Below are 20,000 nucleotides of genomic sequence, written 5' to 3' on the forward strand. Positions count from 1 at the left end.
ACTGTGATTGGCACTTCAAACAGTGGATTCATAATCACTATAGCGATGACCAGTAGAGAATATGACCAGCTTATTGCAGTAGCATTATGCTCGTTATCAGGTGATCAGACCTGATAATTTCCACATTGGCATTGTAGATATCAATATTATAATGGACTGTAGATATCAATATTATAATAGACTGTAGATGACTAGAACTGAAGACTTTGTCAGAAGAGACCAAGACCAGCCTATTGCAACATTCGATAACTAGGTGATCAGAGGATAGTTCAGCTCGTTATGATTACATCAGACTCATAACTAGTTTCTGAGTCATAACAAAGACTAGCTCGTTATGATTACAGCAGACTGTAACTAGTTTCTGAGTCAAAACAAAGACCAGCTTGTTATGATTACAGCAGACTCAAGACACTAAGACCAACTCGTTATAATTAGAGCAGACTCATAACTAGTTTCTAAATTGACACTAAGACCAGCTTGTTATGATTACAGCAGGCTCATAACTAGTTTCCGAATCAAGTCCAACTCGTTATGTTTACAGCAGACTCATAACTAGTTTCTGAGTCAAAACAAAGACCAGGTTAGTGTAATCACAGTGGACTCATTTGCTGAGTACAAGCAAATTAGACCAGTGTGTTGTGTTTGCAGTGGACTGTGTCCTGTCGCCGTGGACGGCGTGGAGCGGCTGCAGTGTGTCGTGCGGTCTGGGCTCTCTCTTCCGCCAGAGGGACGTGCTGAGGGACGCCAGGCCCGGGGGGGCGTGTGGGGGGGCCCAGTTCGACAGCAGAGCCTGCTTCCTACAGGCCTGTGCAGGTCAGGAGCACTGCATGCACACACGGACATACACACACACCCATACACACTCACACACACACACACACACACACACACACACACACACACACACACACACACACACAAACACACTCACTCACACACACACACCCATACACACACACACACACACACACACACACACACACACACACAAACACACTCACTCACACACACACACACACACACACACACACACACACACAGACAGGCACACAAGGACATACACACACACATGCACACACACCACACACACATGCATACACAAACACACACACACTCACTCACACACACACACACACACACACACACACACACACACACACACACACACACACAGACAGGCACACAAGGACATACACACACACATGCACACACACCACACACACATGCATACACAAACACACACACACACACACACACACACACACACACACACACACACACACACACACACACACACACACACATACAGACATATAGATCTGTAATTCTGTACCATACTTAGGCTATATTTACTTACCTTACCTCATCGTTGCTGTATGTCACTGATCTCCCCTTCGTATCATCTCATTCTACATTATTCTACTCTACTGTGGATAGCATGTGTTCTTGTGCATATCTTGGTAGCATATTAGTGAAGTAGAACAATTTAGATTGTCGCATCTCCCTTTCTTCTCCTCTTTCTCTTTTCTCAGTGAAAGGGGCGTGGTCCGAGTGGACCTCCTGGTCTCCGTGTGATGTCTCCTGCGGTGGGGGGCTGATGGTCAGGAACCGCTCCTGCTCCAACCCCCCTCCCAAAAACGGGGGGCATGACTGTGAGGGGATGACTCTCCAAACTCAGACCTGCAACACACAGCCCTGCGGCTCGTCCACTCAGAAAGGTGAGCGCCACGGCAACCGCATCACCCACACACATTCAGCACACAGCCCTGTGGCTCGTCCACTCAGAAAGGTGAGCGCCACGGCAACCGCATCACCCACACACATTTAGCACACAGCCCTGTGGCTCGTCCACTCAAAAAGGTGAGCGCTGTATCGTGATAGGCCATCAAGGTAAACAAACGAGACTTTTTACCTGCGAACTTGGATGACGAGGACAAGAAGCAAACGATATCACAGGCATCTTGTGTTGGTGTTTTTATCAGGCTGTGTTAACAAACTGCTCTGTGTTGGTGTATAACAACTGTCTTGTGCTGCAATGTTAACGTCTGTGTTTTCTTGGTGTGTAGCAGCTGTCTTGTGCTGCAGTGTTAACGTCTGTGTTTTCTTGGTTTGTTAACGGCTGTCTTGTGTTGCGGTGGCTGTGAACACAGGCTGTGTTAACGGGATGGTGCTGGTGAGTGAATCGGACTGCCTTGGCGGGCGGGTGGAGCCGTGCCCTTTGACCTGCTCCGGCCTGTCCTCCGAGAGGAACTGCAGCTCTGCCTGCGTCACAGGTAAGCCACACTACAGCATGCTGCTTGCAGGAAACTAGAACCGCTCACACCGATGTGCAGGTTGCCACCTTGCACGGCAGCCTCCACATTCACATTTGGGGCAGCTGTGGCCTACTGGTTAGCGCTTCAGACTTGTAACCGGAGGGTTGCCGGTTCGAACCCCGACCAGTAGGCACGCTGAAGTGCCCTTGAGTAAGGCACCTAACCCCTCACTGCTCCCCGAGCACCGCTTTAGCAGGCAGCTCACTGCATCGGGATTAGTGTGTGCTTCACCTCACTGTGTGCTGAGTGTGTTTCACTAATTCACGGATTAGGATAAATGCAGAGACCAAATTTCCCTTACGGGATCAAAAGAGTATATACTTATACGTACTTATACTTCAGTATGAGTGAGTGAAGTGCTTGGAGGAGTAGAAGAGCACTATATAAATGCAGTTCATCATACTGTGTATTCATCATCATATTAAGTCCAATATAAAATCCAAATGCTAAAAATGTGTGTTTCAATCCACACATATGTATGTATGTTTGTTTTATCTGAACATTTGAATCCATCCGTATGCATATTTTTTCTATGTGTGTGTGTGTGTGTGTGTGTGTGTGTGTGTGTGTGTGCCTGTGTCTGTGTCTGAATGTTTTCCCAGGATGTCGCTGTCCTCCTGACCGCTACATGCAAGATGGCGGCTGTGTGAACGCCAGCCGGTGCAGGTGTTTATGGGATGGCTCGGTCCTCCAGCCAGGAGACAGGGTCACTAAGGACAACTGCAGCACATGGTGAGACCTGCAGACAGACTTAACCAGGAAATAGCTGGTTACCCTGACAACAGATAACACTGGACCATGATCTGGCCCTGATCTGGCTTGGGTCTGGTTCAGATCTGGTCCAATCTCAGCTGCTATCTTGCAAAAGTGGCTTAAATCTGGTCACTGGGGTCAAGTGACCAGGTCAGACTTCTTCAGAAGTAGTGTGAACACTCAAATATTGCCCAGATCTGATTTTTTTTTAAATCAGATGTAGACCACTTCCATATGTGGTCCTGAATCAGACCCAGGTTTTGATTTTTTTTTCAATGCGGCTGCAGTGTGAACAACCAAGGCGGATTTGATGCGACTTTTACGTCCATCTACATCGACATTTGCCACAGTTATGCAAGTAAGCTGATGTCATTGTTATTGTCCTTTTGCGCATGCGGGTCAGTTCGGAACCGCAAACAGTTCTCACTGGAATCTAATATAGGCCACATAAGGTAATGTGAACAGCCAAACAATCAGATCTGAGCAAAAGATCCGAATTGAGCATTAAGACTTGCGGTGTGAACGTAGCCTTATACTCCTTTAATAAGAATGCTTTGACGTGGGTTGATTTTATGTCTAAGAAGATTAACCCTTAACCCAGGTTGTCATATCTATTGCCATAACCTGGTCATAATCCATGTTCTCTGACTGGTTTTGAATTGACAAATGAGTTGAACATGGGTCAAATAACCATACAGTAGTTCTGATGTGTGGTAGGGACACAGGTTTCGACCCTGATCATGTACTGAAAGTGGTATAAGTTATCCCAGGCTAATGAGTGGAAGGTTCAGTTTGGCCCATTCCCAGTCTATCACAGTTCCACATTCCATCTTTAGTCAAAAAGGTTGTTTGATAACACTCTCACTTCTCCCCCTCACAGTGTATGTCAAGATGGCCGTTTTGTCTGTGACCACTCCAAATGTCTGAAGAGCTGTGATTGGTCAGCTTGGTCGTCATGGACACCGTGTGATAGCACCTGTGGTACTGGTTTACGGCAGCGTTACAGGTATGTATATGTGTGTGTGTGTGTGTGTGTGTGTGTTAGCCATGCATATGTGTGTGTGTTAGCCATGGACTACCCCCAGGTTTACTACCCCCAGGTCTCCAGTGAGCCGCCCAGGTGGGGGCGCCGGTCAGCCATGTTCTGGAGATTCCACTGAGGTGCGACAGTGCTACACACCCTGTCCCCCAGGTGAGCAGTAATACAGAGGTGTAGAGGTTTTACGCCTGTGTTTAGGTCTTACACACCTTTCTGAACAGGTTAGATCTCTTACTAAACAGTAAGTCACATGTTAGTGAGTTCATATGCTATAAGTGTGTGTCTGTGTTGATATACCAGGTTAGCCACCTTAATACATTCACTAAAGGGGTGTTTAGTTGTTGCAGTAAGACACCTTTCTGACCAGGTTAGATTCCTTAATAAGCAGTAGGTTATGTGCTAGCTAGCTAGGCATTGCCCACTCAGGCCTTTTCAGTCAGCAGATGTAAAACTGTGTAGATCTAGAGGGGGTTCAGAGTATGGATGGATTTTGTTTTGTTTACCCAGATGAGAAGGGGGCACCGTGGAGTGAGTGGACTTCCTGGTCAGAGTGCAGTAAGACCTGCTTCCTGCATGTGGATGACGTGGGGCTGAGGAGGCGCTTCAGGAGCTGCAACCAAACAGACAGCGCCCCCTGCCTGGGGGAGGCTGAAGAGCAGGAACCGTGCAACACCAAATACTGCCCAGGTAAACACAGGGTCAGAGGAATAACTAATCATTGACCTGGTAAGCATATGATTAGCCAATTACTGACCAGGTAAAAAAAACAATGCCTACAAATACACCAGTCACTACTCTGAAGAAGTCATGTGAGCAGAATATACTGCTCACTGGCAATATAGTGATATGAATATAAGCCCTTAGAGGGGAATGTTGGAAAATGAACGTTCTAAAGAATATCTGGGTTCATTGAATTCAACATAGAATTTTAGAACCTTGAATTGTTGCGGAACGGAATCTTATGTTAGAATGTTCAAAAACCCACACCTTTCAGGGATAGGACCTTAGTAGCCAACAACACTTGCCCACGTACATCAGAGTGCAAAAATGTCAGCTGACAAGCATTCGTTGAGCAATGGATTTTATTGAGTGGCGCTGACACAATTTCGAACTGAATGGTGATCTACAGGGCGGTGGAACTGAACTCATGTCGGTGCCTATGTAGCAGGAGCGCTTCAGGTATCCCTCAGCTCACCAGTGCTCATGGGAGGGAATAGTAGACTGGCAATGGAAGATGACCTCGCTCAAACGTTTTTTTAATATAGCACTTACTCAGCACACTTACTTAAAATGTTTTGAATGTAGCACTTACTCTGCAGTTGCTATAGACACATACAGAACATATGAAGAGTTTGGTTCTAAAACGCTATGAATCCATTTGTGAAAACATTAATAAGTCATGTTATTTAATTGTGTGTTTCAGGTAATATCAATAAAATTGCAGTTCTGTTGTTTTGATTTAGTAAAGATAAATCCAATAACAATACCCAATTACATTTCCACTGAAATTACTTGGAAAACAAAATAAATGATTTATGAAAATTCATTCAAATGGAGGATATAGCGTTGTGGAACCAAAGTCTTCATATGTATTGTACAGTCATCATTTCTGTAGTCACTGAAAATATGACATTAGTTTTTAACATCAGTTTCCCTTATGGAAGTAACTGATTGCTGTCTTGCGTTTTCTCTCCCCGTGTCCCCATTGTGTTCCAGTGAATGGCGGTTGGTCAGCGTGGTCTCCCTGGTCCCAGTGCTCATCGGAGTGTGACTCAGGGGTACAGACGCGCAAGCGCCTCTGCAGTTCCCCCTCCCCACAGTATGGGGGCAGCACCTGTCCCGGGCCACACATTCAGACGCGGGACTGCAACTCCCAGCCCTGCTCAGGTAGCCTGCCGCTGTGTTTGACAGGGGTTGGATGATGGTGTTTCTAGATTACATACATTTAACATGGAATAGACCAACAAGACCTTTTGAGTCTTGGAACATGCAGTGACTTTTGTGTTTATATGTGGGTGTGGGTTTGTATTTGTATATATTCATGTTTTCTGTGTGTTTTTTCTGTGTGTGTAATGTGACTTATTTCTGTGTGTGTGAATGTGTGTGTGTGTGTGTGTGTGTGTGTGTGTGTGTGTGTGTGTGTGTGTGTGTGTGTGTGTGGGGGTGTGTGTTTGTGTGTGTGTGTGTGTTTGTGCGTGCGTGCGTGCGTGCATGCGTGTGTGTGCTCTATGTGTACATATGTTTCTGCCAGGCACCTGTCCCGAGGGCATGGCTTACCTGACAGTGGAACAGTGCCAGGCTCAGGGTGGCGCGTGCCCGCGTGTGTGTCTGGACATGACGGCTGCAGTGGAGTGTGCCACCGAGTGCTACGACGGCTGCTACTGCGCCCTGGGCTTCTACCTGTACAACAGCACCTGTATGCCGCTCAGCCAGTGCCCCTGCTACCACCAGGGGGCAGTATTCACACGCGGAGCCACAGTGCCTCTAGACGCCTGCAACAACTGGTGGGTCTCAATAATGCATAAGTTCCCTTTGATATGTTAATGATAAGATGTTTAATGGGACACGCATCTGGTGTATACTGTTTAGAAAGAACGTTTATTTGGGACGTACACAAGATGTGAAAGTTGTTTATTGTTTGGTGCTCTTCCTTTGAATGCGTAAAGCTTCTTAAGACCCAGCAATTAATTTCCTCAGTGGAGGACATGAGTCCTATAGACATATACGTCTATCACTAATTATGCCATCTGTTTGAGTCCTTCTACACTCCCTAATTAATGGGAGTGTAGTAGGACTCACTCATTAATTAATTAAATTAAATTAATGGTATCTAGGTTACACAAATACGGGTCAGCTGAACATTTGCCTCCAATATTTCATAAAGGATACCATTAATTTAATCTTTCCAGCCTTTGTAAATATTTCATGAATATCTTATGAAGTCTACATCGAATGTCACTTTACTATACAAGTTGTGAAGTATTCGTAATCACTGAGTTTAACACTGGGAGGTAAACTAGCCTACATTTAGCTGACTGGTATTTGTGAAACCTGGAATGGTTGGACATTCCCAGTAGCAAAAGATGAGAAATAATCTGCAAAGTTTACATCTTAAAACAAATACATTTTTATGAAACAAAAATTATTTGCTTGACCATGTTCTGTCTTTTTGGCACTGGACTAGCCCATTGACTCAGATGTAACGTGATCAGGTAAGAGGTTTGGAACAAAAACGGCAATGCTTCTTTGCAATTGTTGGACTTTTATTTTGACAAGTTGTCGTTGTTCTGTCTTCCACATTCATGAAAGGTTTGGTATGACAGCTGCTATGAATGTGCTATGAACTCACCCGTCAAGTAAAGTGTTACCAAAAATCTTAATATCAAAACTTTTTTTTTTCTGGATCCCAGTTAATCAAAATATTGGCCTGTGTTTCCTTAATTTTCATATAGTACTTGTCACAATGGTGAGATGGAGTGTGGAACAGCTCCATGCCCTGGTGAGTAAAGGACAGCTTGAGAGAGGGGCAATGTAGCTTATAAAAGCAGCTTGAGAGAGGGGCATTTACAAAGAAGATGTCAATTATAATGGAAACTTTAAACATGAAATTCATACAGTTCAGTTTCAATTTCTGTTATTCTCCCTTGCCACCTCTGTCTCTTCTATAATATGGTTGTGTTCTCTCTTTCTTTCTTTCTTTCTTTCTTTCACTCTATCATTTTAACCAAATCCTCTTTTCTTCTTCTTTTCTCTCTCTCTCTCTCGCTCTCTGTCTCTTTCACTCTTTGTCTCTGTCTCTCTCTCTCTCTCTCTCTCTCTCTCTCTCTCAGTGGACTGTGGCTGGAGTGTCTGGACCCAGTGGAGCGCGTGCAGTAGGACATGTGATGTGGGCATCCGGAGGCGCTTCCGCTCGGCGACCAATCCCCCGGTGGCGTTTGGTGGCCAGCCATGTCTGGGGGACAGAGTGGAGCTGGACACCTGCAGTGTCAAACCCTGCCACGGTGTGTGTGTGTGTGTGGGTGTGTGCCACAGTGAGAGAGGACCAGGGATAGGGATGTGTGTGTGTGTGTGTGTGTGTGTGTGTGTGTGTGTGTGTGTGTGTGTGTGTGTGTGTGTGTGTGTGTGTGTACAGTACTGTATGTGTGTGCCACAGTGACAGAGGACCAGGGATAGGGACGTGTGTGTGTGTGTGTGTGTGTGTGTGTGTGTGTGTGTGTGTGTGTGTGTGTGTGTGTGTGTGCACGGGTGCATCGGTGTGTCCGCATGTGTTTTTGTATGCATATACAGTATATTTGCATTTGTGTTTGTGTATGTGTGTTCATGTCATTGTGTATGTGTGTATGTGTGGGTGTGTGTCTCAGGAATGAAGCAGCCATGGTCTGCGTGGTCTGAGTGTTCTGTTCCATGCGGCGGTGGGTACCGGAACAGAACCAGGGGTCCGTTTAGAACCCATGGAACCGCCCAACAGTTTAGTGCCTGTAACCTCCATCCCTGTGGTGAGGACACTGACCACAAACAGATCCACTGAGACATCCATTTAGTCATGCAGTCATTTAGATTTATCTGTGTATCACTCAATAAAGAAAGTATTAGCCAAATGATAATGAATTGTAGTTAATGCATTTATAATGCATGTATTTAATAAATCATCATGAATTATATTTATTTATTAACAATTAATTGATTGATAACAATTAATTATTTTGTTGCAGCCGATATAAAACAGGACAAAGAACTACCTTTACACTTTGCCTTTTCTAAATGTACTGGCCCCTTGTTCTGTGTCCCATCTTTCTATTCTTTCTCTCTGATTTCTCTCTCTCTCTCTCTCTTCTCACACACACATACATTTTGATCTGTTTCTTGGAAAAATATCTAATGACTTTATTGTTATCATCATCTATACATTCATCTATTTCATCCCTCTCTCCCTCCCTTCATCAGGAAACAGTAGGGTGTGTCCTGCGGGCCAGGAGTGGGCGGAGTGTGTGAGGGAGGTTGTCACCTGTGCTGAGATTGGACAAGACTCGGACAGAAACACCACCTGCAAGGCAGGCTGCCAGTGCCCGCTGGGATATGCTATACAGGTGTGTGTGTGTGTGTGTGTGTGTGTGTGTGTGTGTGTGTGTGTGTGTGTGTGTGAGAGAGAGAGAGAGAGAGTGTGTGTGTCTGTGTTTGTGTGTGTGTGTGTGTGTGTGTGTGTGTGTGTGTGTGTGTGTGTGTGTGTGTGTGTGTGTGTGTGTGAATTTATGGCAGTCTGAGAAGATACTGACGTGAAGGTGTGTGTGTGACTATGTGTGCATGTGTGTGTGTCTGTGTTTGTGTGTGTGTGTGTGTGTGTGTGTGTGTGTGTGTGTGTGTGTGTGTGTGTGTGTGTGTGAATTTATGGCAGTCTGAGAAGATACTGACGTGAAGGTGTGTGTGTGACTATGTGTGCATGTGTGTGTGTGTGTGTGTGTGTGTGTGTGTGTGTGTACGCTCATTTGAATCCCTCAGGGTGGAAAGTGTGTCCCTCTCTCTGAGTGCCTGTGTGATGTGGAGGGGGAGCAGTATCATCCAGGGGTCACGGTGGCTAAGGACTGCAACAACTGGTACTGCACGCCATTATTCCTTCAAACTCTTGTGTCATGTGTTTATGTGTCATAAGTGTGTTTATGTGTGATAAGTGTGTGTGTGTGTGTGTGTTTGTGTTAGAGATGCGCGGTTCGCGGTTACAGCCGCGGACTCCGCGGTTAAACCGCGGATCGGGCGGATGACGTGAAGAAATATAATATTTTAATTAAATTCGGGCGGGTGCCGGTTGAACCAATCAAATGAAAAAAATATAGCCTATACATTGTTAAATTGTGTTACCTACATCCGAAATAAACGAGCACACTTTGAAATAGTCAAATTTTCATCAGGCAGTTTGGCCTAGTTGCTTCTGCATGCTGCTTTGTTTATCTATCAGAGACGGTGTTGCGGAATTGGTGTATTCCGATGTTTCACCTCACGCACGCACACACACACACACACACACACACACACACACACACACACACACACACACACACACAAACACTAAAGGTAACAAAGTTTAAATTAAGTAGCCTATCGTAGCCTACCAGCATGTTTTCCTCTCCAGTGTGCAATAAGAAAGTAGAATAGGCTATAGTGCAAATTGACCGATGATTCATCTCCCATGTCGCGTCTCGTTGCAGAGCCTTGGTAGCCCACTAAGCAAATCTGCAACCTATGAGCCCAGCTGCCAGTATTGGAGGAGGCCTAAACATCTCGTAGATGAGACTGACTGGGTTATTTTGTTTCGATATTATATATAAAACACATAGTCATTGTAGACTACCATTCAGGGAATAGGCATTTAAAAGGGAGACAGATTATGGAGTGATATGACTCAGAACTGACATCGGGCAATCACAGTGCGAGATGTTCAGAACGTAAGAGCTAAAACTTCTACAAGCTCAGTAACATCCACAGCGGAAAAAAGAAGTTAAGAAAGATAGTCGGAAAACTTAGATAAGGCAAGCAAGCAAGTTTGGCGGTTGTTACTAAAAATGTGAACATGCACGTTGCACTCCTGTGCGGTGGGTTACAGTGCGTAAAGTATAATGTGAATGACTTGTTATTTTATTAAGGATTTCTTTCTTTTTGCAAAAAATAAAGTACAATAGGCATTAATTAGTAGGCCAAATAGCAGCATGTTGAAATGATGTGCCAAATTGCGTTTTTTTAGGCTATTACAATGATAAAATTGTAGGCTACAGGCCGATGTGCGTTTTATTTGGAGACTTTTGCGAGACAGAGACTGAGTTTGCTGCTGATATTCTGGGGATAGGCTACAACATAGCCAATGTAGGACTTTAGCCTTTTAATATATTTGCTGCATTGGATCAGTCTTTCTAGAACAGGCAAGAGCTTTATAGCCTCACGTCAGCAGCACCGCATCACCCATATACATTAAAACAACCAGCGGATGGCGGGTGGGTGTGGTTTTGAAAATTGGTCAAAAAACGTTGGTGCGGATGGATGGCGGATGGATGATAAGTTTTGCTATGCGGTTACGGTTGAAATAATAGCCCATCCGCGCATCTCTAGTTTGTGTGTGTGTGTGTGTGTGTTCATACTGTGTCTCTTTCCTCTTTCCTTTCACAGCACATGTGAATCAGGGAAGCTGGTGAATTGCACAGATCACGACTGTAGTGGTATGTACTGGGAATGATTATATACCTGATTTGTGTGTGTGTGTGTGTGTGTGTGTGTGTGTGTGTGTGTGTGTGTGTGTGTGTGCGTGTGTATCTGTGTGCATAAGTGTATTTATTTGTGTTTGTATATCTGAAATATATGGATACATATCTGGTGTGTGTGTGTGTGTGTATCTGTGTGCATAAGTGTATTTATTTGTGTTGTTTGTATATCTGCCAAATATGGATACGTGTGTGTGTGTGTGTGTGTGTGTGTGTGTGTGTGTGTGCGTGCGTGCCTGTGTGCGTGCGTGCGTGCGTTCGTTCGTTCGTGCATGCGTGTGTGTGTGTGTGTGTGTGCGTGTGTGTATGTGTGTGTGTGTGTTTGTGTATGTGTGTGTGTGTTTGTGTGTGTGTGTGTGTGTGTGTGTGTGTGTGTGTGTGTTTCTCAGTGGATGGTCACTGGTCAGACTGGAGTGGCTGGAGTCCGTGTTCCATTAGCTGCGGTCCAGGTCTGCGTTCTCGCTACCGGTTCTGTTCCAGTCCAGAGAGAACCGGCCGTGGCCTACCCTGCCTGGGTCCACAGCGGCAGGACCAAGTGTGTGTGTCAGCTCCGTGTGACCGTGAGTAGCACACACACATTCCCCAGCTCATGTGTTTTAGTGTGTGAACTCATAACTGGATTATCCCGGAGTTGGATGTGAAATGATTGATGTGCATTTATGTCTGTGTGTGTGTGTGTGTGTGTGTGTGTGTGTGTGTGTGTGTGTGTGTGTGTGTGTGTGTGTGTGTGTGTGAGTGTTTTGCTAGTGTCAGTGTTGTCAGTATGTAAGTGTTGCTGTGTGTGTATTTGTGTGTGTGTGTGTGTGTGTGTGTATACTGTACTGTATGTGTGTGTGTGTGTGGACATTATATCTGGAAATCTTCCTTATTTTTTCCAAATGTGTCAATACATGTAAATTGTGTTGTTAGACAACAAATGTTTTCCAGGTGTTCTACAATGTCTGCGTTCTCTGATTTAAATGCCACCAGGCCTGATATTATAATCATTGATGAGCACGATAGGGATGTGTTCATCCTGGAAGTACTGTAGCTTGCTGTTTTGATTCATGTCTAGAGGAGGCTTACTTAACAAAGCTAGTAAAATATCACCCTCTTGTACAGCATATAACTGGCCTTTGCTACAAATGTCAATATCTGGTACTTATCTTCGGCAGCCTGGGCCACGTGCATAGGCTTGTCCAGTGTTGGGCAAGTTACTGAAAATTAGTAATTAGTTACAGTTACTAGTTACTTCTTTCTCTCAAAGTTATTGAATTACCTTACCAATTACTGTATATCAAAAGTAATTAGTTACTAGAGAAAGTAACTTTTGAGTTACTTTTAAGTCTGCTTTTAAAATGTCAATATGAACAGTACTGAGTAAACCTAATTTTTAGACCTATTTATTGTAGTTTCAACGGGCCTTCAAATCAATAGCCTTGTGCATGAGTTCTCAAACTTTTTCCGACCACAAAACATTCTACAATGCATGAAGGCCTCCCTGACCTTGTTTTGCGCCACCCTCACCATCTAGGTGGTTTGATAGATATGTACAGTACACTGCCTACTGCTTGCCTTCTACTACTAGCAGTAGTAGTATGCATGGTGGTGCACTGACACTGAATTTTGCAATATAGTAATAAGTTATTATTATCATTATTATTGCAGTCCTTCTGTAGGCTACATGGAATGAGTTCAATGGGATGTAATGTGAAACAATGTTAAATATTTTCAAAGCCGTTATTGTCTGCTCACACACACATACAACCTTAGGTTATCCTCATCCTGCTTTGAACACAGTTGTATTATATAGCATTTTAAGCACCACCAGTTTGGGAAAAGCCTGCGCTGCACAAGTGCTGACCTACCAAAATAAGTTCAAATGCGCATCCGAGGGTTTGGGTTGTCGCGCACTATGCAGAAGGTTACTCTTCAGCTGATAAGGTTTTCCAGAGAGAAGTTGCAAGTTCCATCGCAGACAGATTAATCCATAACACCATGGACGTCAATTCCGATGTAAACATACTGTGCAAATAACTCAAGTCGCTGTAGTACGTACGGTAGGCTATTTGGAGGTTTCTTTATCCTCTCGAGTTAAACGTGTGCTTGCTTGTGCCAAGGCTATATATAGGCTACTGTATGTAGGCCTATTGGTGTTGTGGCGTGGCTATGTTGGGGCACCCCTTCCCTTTGACTGACAGCCGCGCTGGCCACTCACAAGTTGAAACCAGAGGGAGTGATCCGTGAGGTAACGCCCTCTTGTCTTGATTTTGGATACCGGAGCTGGTAATTTTATCATATATACGAAATAAGGAGGAATGTGAGGATGTGCTCCTATTAACTGTAAAGAATGCATCTGCAATCTAAACATGAAACACAATCGCTGGAAACACAGCTAAGGTCGGGAGACGTTAGATTAGAAGCAGCAAATGTGCATCTGTCATCTTGTCTGCAGTCGTTCATTCAAGATCAACAGAGTAACGCAAGTAACGAACCCTTTGAAATTTCAGTAATTGTAATTGCGTTACTTGATTTACAAAAATACTTCGTTACATGCACGTATGTACTTTGTAACGCATTACTCCCAACACTGGGCTTGTCATTAGGTGCCTCAAGATAGTTGACTTTACAAAAGCAAGGGCAAAGCAAATTGCCAAATACTGCTCAATATCCTCCATTATTGGAAGTCACCATATATGGAGAAGAAGGTGTTGTGTGTATCCATAAATCTGCTGTTCGAGATTGTCATCAGACCCACATTGGTGGATCATGCCTTAGCAATGTTCTGTATCTGTAACATTTATGTCCTTATGTACATTTATTATGAATTGCGGACATAAATAAAGTAGTTAAAATGTGTGTATTTTGCTAGTGTCAGTGTTGTCAGTATGTACTCTAAGTGTTGCTGTGTGTTTGTGTGTGTGTGTGTGTGTGTATACTGTATGTGTATGTGTGTGTGTTTTGCTAGTGTCAGTGTTGTCAGTATGTAAGTGTTGCTAATGTCTGTTGTTGTCAGTATGTAAGTGTTGCTGTGTGTCTGTTGTTGTCACTGTCAGTATGTAAGTGTTGCTGTGTGTCTGTTGTTGTCAGTATGTAAGTGTTGCTGATGTCTGTTGTTGGCAGTATGTAAGTGTTGCTGATGCCTGTTGTTGGCAGTATGTAAGTGTTGCTGATGCCTGTTGTTGTCAGTATGTAAGTGTTGCTAATGTCTGTTGTTGTCAGTATGTAAGTGTTGCTGTGTGTCTGTTGTTGTCACTGTCAGTATGTAAGTGTTGCTGTGTGTCTGTTGTTGTCAGTATGTAAGTGTTGCTGTGTGGCTGTTGTTGGCAGTATGTAAATGTTGCTGATGCCTGTTGTTGGCAGTATGTAAGTGTTGCTGATGCCTGTTGTTGTCAGTATGTAAGTGTTGCTGGTGCCTGTTGTTGGCAGTATGTAAGTGTTGCTGATGTCTGTTGTTGTCAGTATGTAAGTGTTGCTGTGTGTCTGTTGCCTCTGCAGGTGATGGAGGCTGGAGTGCGTGGACCTCCTGGACAGACTGTACCAAGTCTTGTGGCGGGGGGGTTAAGAGTCGCAGGCGAGACTGTGACCACCCCCCTCCTCAGGGCCGTGGGGACTACTGTGAAGGCCGGGCCTCAGAGATCATCAGCTGTAACACAGACCACTGCCCAGGTCAGCTGTCTGTGCAGCCTAAAAAAGAATGTGTTGGAAACAACACAAACTGTCTTGTCCCTATCTGGACATAGAGATGTGTTAAAAAACAACACATGTTGTGTTGTTTTCAAAGCTTTTTTGTGATTATTATATGTGTGGTTATGATATGTCTTTACCTGTGTTTTTGTGTGTGTGTGTGTGTGTGTGTGTTTGTGTGTGTGTATGTGTGTGTGGGTGGTTTTTGCAGAGACCATCTGCAGAACTGCCAAAGTTTTGTATGTGTTACTGTACGTCATCAATAAAAAGTCGTATGTGTGTTTGTGTATGTGTATGTGCGTGTGTGAGTGTGTGTGTGTGTACTGTATGTGTGGGTGTGTGTGTATTCTCTTACCTCTTTGCCCTTTTCTGTTGTTGTCACTCATATTGTATGCATGTGTGTATTATTTCCTGCCTTATGTAGAGTAACAGCACAGTGTGTTTAGCGGCTTTTGTCTGTCTCCTCAGTGGCTCCGTGCTCCGAGGTACCTGGTACGGCCTTCAGCAGCTGTGGCCCCTCATGTCCACGCTCCTGTGATGACCTGGCTGTAAGTGTGTGTGTGTGTGTGTGTGTGTGTGTGTGTGTGTGTGTGTTTTGTGGTAATTCTGATGTGATGATGATGATGACAAGGATGATGATGATGATCAAGCTGAAGCAGGTTGTTCCTGTACTGGTGATTGTATTCTAAGGTCTCATGACTCTTGTGTGTGTGTGTGTGTGTGTGTGTGTGTGTGTGTGTGTGTGTGTGTGTGTGTGTGTGTGTGTGTGTGTCTGTGTCTGTGTGTGTGTGTGTCTGTACAGTTCTGTGAGTGGCGCTGTGAGGCTGGTTGTTACTGCACTGGCGGCCGTGTTCTCAGTAGTAACGGCTCGGAGTGTGTGGAGAGAGAACACTGCCCCTGCCTGGACCTCAGCACTGGACTCCGACTCAACCCTGGCGAGTCCAGCCTTGCCTCAGACGGATGCAACAACTGGTAGGAGTGTCCATGTGTGTGTGTGTGTGTGTGTGTGTGTGTCTGTATGTGTGTGAGTGTGTGTTTGTATGTGTGTGTGAATGTAAATATGTATGTGTCTGAGTTTCCTGCTAACACATTTCTTTTTCTTGCTTATCACAGTACATGTGATGGAGGCAAAGTCACCTGCACGAATAACCCATGCCCAGGTAAAGTATACTGCAGTCTTCCTGTATTTGAGCTACTTACAACCATCGTCGCAAAGCTGCTATTAGTGGTCAAATTGGACCCCCGGCACTGAAACGTTGTGTAGTGTGTGTGTGTGTGTGTGTGTGTGTGTGTGTGTGTGTGTATGTGTGTGTGTGTGTGTGTGTGTGTGTGTGTGTCTGTGTGTCACCATTTATTTGATCCCTCCGCCCTCCACTTTCTCTCCCAGTCGATGGCGGTTGGTGTGAGTGGTCAAACTGGACCCCTTGCTCGAAGACGTGCGGGGCGGAGTTTGTGTCGCGCTACCGCAGCTGTGGATGTCCTGAGCCCCAGGCGGGGGGCCCTCCCTGCCGCGGAGCCCAGGAGCAGCACGGGGGCCTGGGGGTGCAGATCGAGAGGAAGGCCTGCCCCTCCATACGCTTCTGCCCAGGTAGCGAGGGACCCTGGGTCCTTACACGTAGGAGCGTAGACAGTGCATGCAGTGGCCTTCGTTATGCCCCCATGGATGCGTAGTTGTTGTCATTATACTTGGTCATGCCCCCTTGTGGATGCATAGTTGTTCTTAGCTTATTATATGAAGAAAAAAAATGTTGGTTGGTTCACAGATTTGCATACACACTAAAGTTTACACACAGCACCACACACACACTGCTACACACCTTGAAAGATTCTCGCAACCTATGACAAAGAATTAAAATGTCCTTACATGCTGTTAGACACACTACATACTGTAAAACCGTTAGACACACAATATTTGTTCTGAGTGAAGGATTTCTGATGTTCTTTATATGTGAATGGTGAACACAGCCTTTCTCTGTATTGAACAGTTGTTTATTATTGTTATTATTATTGTTTATTATTGTTATTATTATTGTTATTATCATTATGTATTGTTTTTCATCTGTTTCATCCTTTGACCAAACATAAGGCATGATGCAGGTTTAACACTTTCACTCACCATGTTTAAGATATAAATGCAGCAAAGTATTTTATTGGTTCAAGGAAAAGGCTGGGAAATTAAATACATTTTTTTAATAAGTTTAAGTTTTAATAAGTTTATTTTACTGTTCATGAAAAACTGTATGATTATGGTACGTTATTTCTGAATGCATAATGTAAAGATATCTATGGCTTTATAAATTATGATTTCTTGTTTTTCTTGGAGTGAATGATCAGTCTGGTTTCGTCTCATGTTGATTCTGACCTTTAGGTTCTTAGATGATCAGTTGTTCTGGTATGGCACAGCAGATAGTTAGATGAGATTAGATTAGATTAGGCTAGATTAGATTATATTAGATTTGATTAGATTAGATTAGAATATATTAGATTAGGTTAGATTAGGTCAGATTAGATAAGATTTTTTTGTCATTTTGTCATTTTTGTCATTGTACAGAGTGCAAGTACATAGCCAGTAAAAATTGTCTGTCAGTTGGACTGAACCAGAACCATGGAAATTACATTCAATGGTTAACTTATCTTACATTCCTCTTAACAGTTTCTTTTTTAAAAACATCTCTCTAATTTCTCTCATCTCTCCCTCTAGCATTTATCTCTCTTCACTCTCTCTTCCTCTCTTCTCTCTGTTTCCCCTATCTTCTGTCTCTGTTTCTTATCATCTTTCTCCAACTCTTCCTATCTTCTCTCATGTGCTCCTATCCTTTATCTCTCCTCCCTTTCCTCCTCTCTCTCTCTCCTCTCTCCCTCTCTCTATCTAACAGGGTGTCTGTAATGTTTTCATGTGCTAAATAATTCATTTGAACAGTGATGTTATGGCTTAATGATTGATTCAATAAATGACTGCTCTCCCTCTCTCACTCTCTCTCTCTCTCTCTCTTGTGTCCTCTCTTTTCCCCTCTCCTCCTCTCCCTTCCTTATGTCCTCATCGTGTGTAGTTCACGGCTCGTGGGGCTCGTGGGGTGTGTGGTCGGAATGTGATGCGTGTGGCGGGGTGTCCGTCAGGAGGAGGGAGTGTAACAGCCCCCCCGCACGCTTCGGGGGTCTGCCCTGCCACGGTCCCAGCCAGCAGAGCCACCGCTGCCATGACAACGCCACCATCTGCTCCGGTCAGTGTGTGTGTGTGCGTGTGCGTGTGCGTGTGCGTGTGCGTGTGTGTGTGCGTGTGCGTGTGCGTGTGCGTGTGTGTGTGTGTGTGTGTGCGTGTGTGTGTGTGTGTTCAGCCTGGGCTGGTCTCCATCATTCTGTCTGTCTTGACAAAGATACAGTTTAAGAACCCACATCAGATTAGCATATCCAAAACATGACTGATGTTCTTAATCAGCTATCAGTCACGCTTAATAAAGCAGTGATTTAAGTATTTAAGTTGGTGATTTAATTTTTATTTTTGTCTAGTGTCAAAGCAGAAATGATTATCTCCTCCCCAGTATATCTGTATATTGAAAGTTTTATCAGACATATTCTCTCACTCTCTCTCTCTCTCTCTAACTCTCTCTCTCTCTTTCTCTGTAGACTGTGGAGGTGGTCAGGAACACTGGCCATGTGGGAAGCCCTGCCCTCGTTCATGCTCTGATCTCCATGGCGACACAGAATGCATCGACAGCCCAGACTGCAGCCCGAACTGTGGTTGCCCAGGCGACCAGGTTCTGCAGGACGGGTGGTGTGTGGATCGTGAACTCTGCCGTTGCAAGTTCCACAACAGAACCACAGGTCAGGAGGGAACCGAGAACAGAGTGTGTGATGAAGGCTTCCGGCATCTTCCAGTGTCTCACAGCGTCACAATTCTAATTCCAAAGCCACTGGAATAGTTACTGTGCTCCAGGCTGTCCCTTTGTTTACTATTGTTTAATTCTATTCTTCTGTGAGTCAGATTCAATTAGTTATTTGTTTTCTCCACACACCAGCTTTTTGGGAGATAAACTTATTTGCTGTCTAGCCCAGGGTTAGATAAGAGGATGTATATCCTTCTCTTCTCTGTGCGTGCGATAGTCCAGTCTGACAGCATTAGCTTAGCTTAGCATAATTAACTGGAAGTAGGTCAGACCAGTTAGCCTGTAGTTAGCCTGTAGCTACAGTAAAAGGAAGATATAGGCAAACGGGTCTAACCCACTTCCAGTGAACTATGCTAAGCTAGGCTACCGCACACAGAAGAGAAGTGTATCATCTTATCTAACTCTGGGGTAGGCGGCTAATTTCCCAAAACATTGGCGTGTTCCTTTAACTCCACCAAAGTGCTTAAGCTCTAGATGTTTTCAGATTCTCTCTTATTGGACACTACACCTTTCTATCAGTGTAACCGTCCTATATTGTAATATAATATAAAATAATACAGAGCCATGAAATATAAGTGTTTCATTCGTTTACCTCCTCCTCCTCTTCCTCTGTCAGATGGGCTGGACTCTGGAAACGCCTCTTGGGTGTGGCCGGGCCAATCAGATTGGCAGTATGCAAATTCAGGAGACTTCATCATCAGTGACTGCAACAACTGGTACTCTCATCCCTTCAACACTATTTAATATTACCTACATTTCTGTTATCAAACTACACGGAACCTAACTTTATCTAGTTCCCTTACTATTGTTTTGTATAATTTGTTGACCAAAACAGCTCCTGTGATGCTGGAGTTCTTCAGTGTCAATCAGTTCCAGGTTGTCATGTCGATGGGGCGTGGAGCCAATGGGGTGGCTGGTCCGAGTGTTCCGTCCCCTGTGGAGGCGGAGTCAATCTGCGCTGGAGGCAGTGTGATAACCCCTCCCCCCAGGGTGGCGGGAGAGAGTGTGTTGGAGCCAAAGAGCAGCAGAAGGAGTGCAACACTCACCAATGCACAGGCACGTCAACACACACACACACACACACACACACACACACACA

At 44.5% G+C, this 20,000-nt stretch overlaps 1 protein-coding gene across 1 annotated transcript in view; it reads left to right on the forward strand.

The window, feature by feature from the left end:
• The window catches only part of sspo (SCO-spondin), a 136,379-nt gene that overhangs the window by 60,316 nt on the left and 56,063 nt on the right, over positions 1-20,000 (forward strand). Inside the window, 25 exon segments of the mRNA XM_076291439.1 lie at positions 649-813; positions 1,533-1,718; positions 2,151-2,273; positions 2,918-3,047; positions 3,949-4,074; positions 4,169-4,260; positions 4,615-4,794; positions 5,824-5,994; positions 6,359-6,611; positions 7,560-7,606; positions 7,938-8,108; positions 8,469-8,603; positions 9,052-9,194; positions 9,604-9,698; positions 11,260-11,309; positions 11,741-11,911; positions 14,829-14,999; positions 15,486-15,565; positions 15,820-15,989; positions 16,131-16,177; positions 16,405-16,605; positions 18,068-18,238; positions 18,642-18,839; positions 19,518-19,617; positions 19,737-19,957. Coding sequence (XP_076147554.1) covers positions 649-813; positions 1,533-1,718; positions 2,151-2,273; positions 2,918-3,047; positions 3,949-4,074; positions 4,169-4,260; positions 4,615-4,794; positions 5,824-5,994; positions 6,359-6,611; positions 7,560-7,606; positions 7,938-8,108; positions 8,469-8,603; positions 9,052-9,194; positions 9,604-9,698; positions 11,260-11,309; positions 11,741-11,911; positions 14,829-14,999; positions 15,486-15,565; positions 15,820-15,989; positions 16,131-16,177; positions 16,405-16,605; positions 18,068-18,238; positions 18,642-18,839; positions 19,518-19,617; positions 19,737-19,957 — 3,597 coding nt within the window.

This window comes from Alosa pseudoharengus, unplaced genomic scaffold (genome assembly GCF_046254945.1).
Source record: "Alosa pseudoharengus isolate Yale_2024_CS ecotype anadromous, Long Island Sound unplaced genomic scaffold, YU_APseudo_1.1 YU_APseudo_1.1_scf_18, whole genome shotgun sequence".
Lineage (NCBI taxonomy): Eukaryota > Metazoa > Chordata > Actinopteri > Clupeiformes > Clupeidae > Alosa > Alosa pseudoharengus.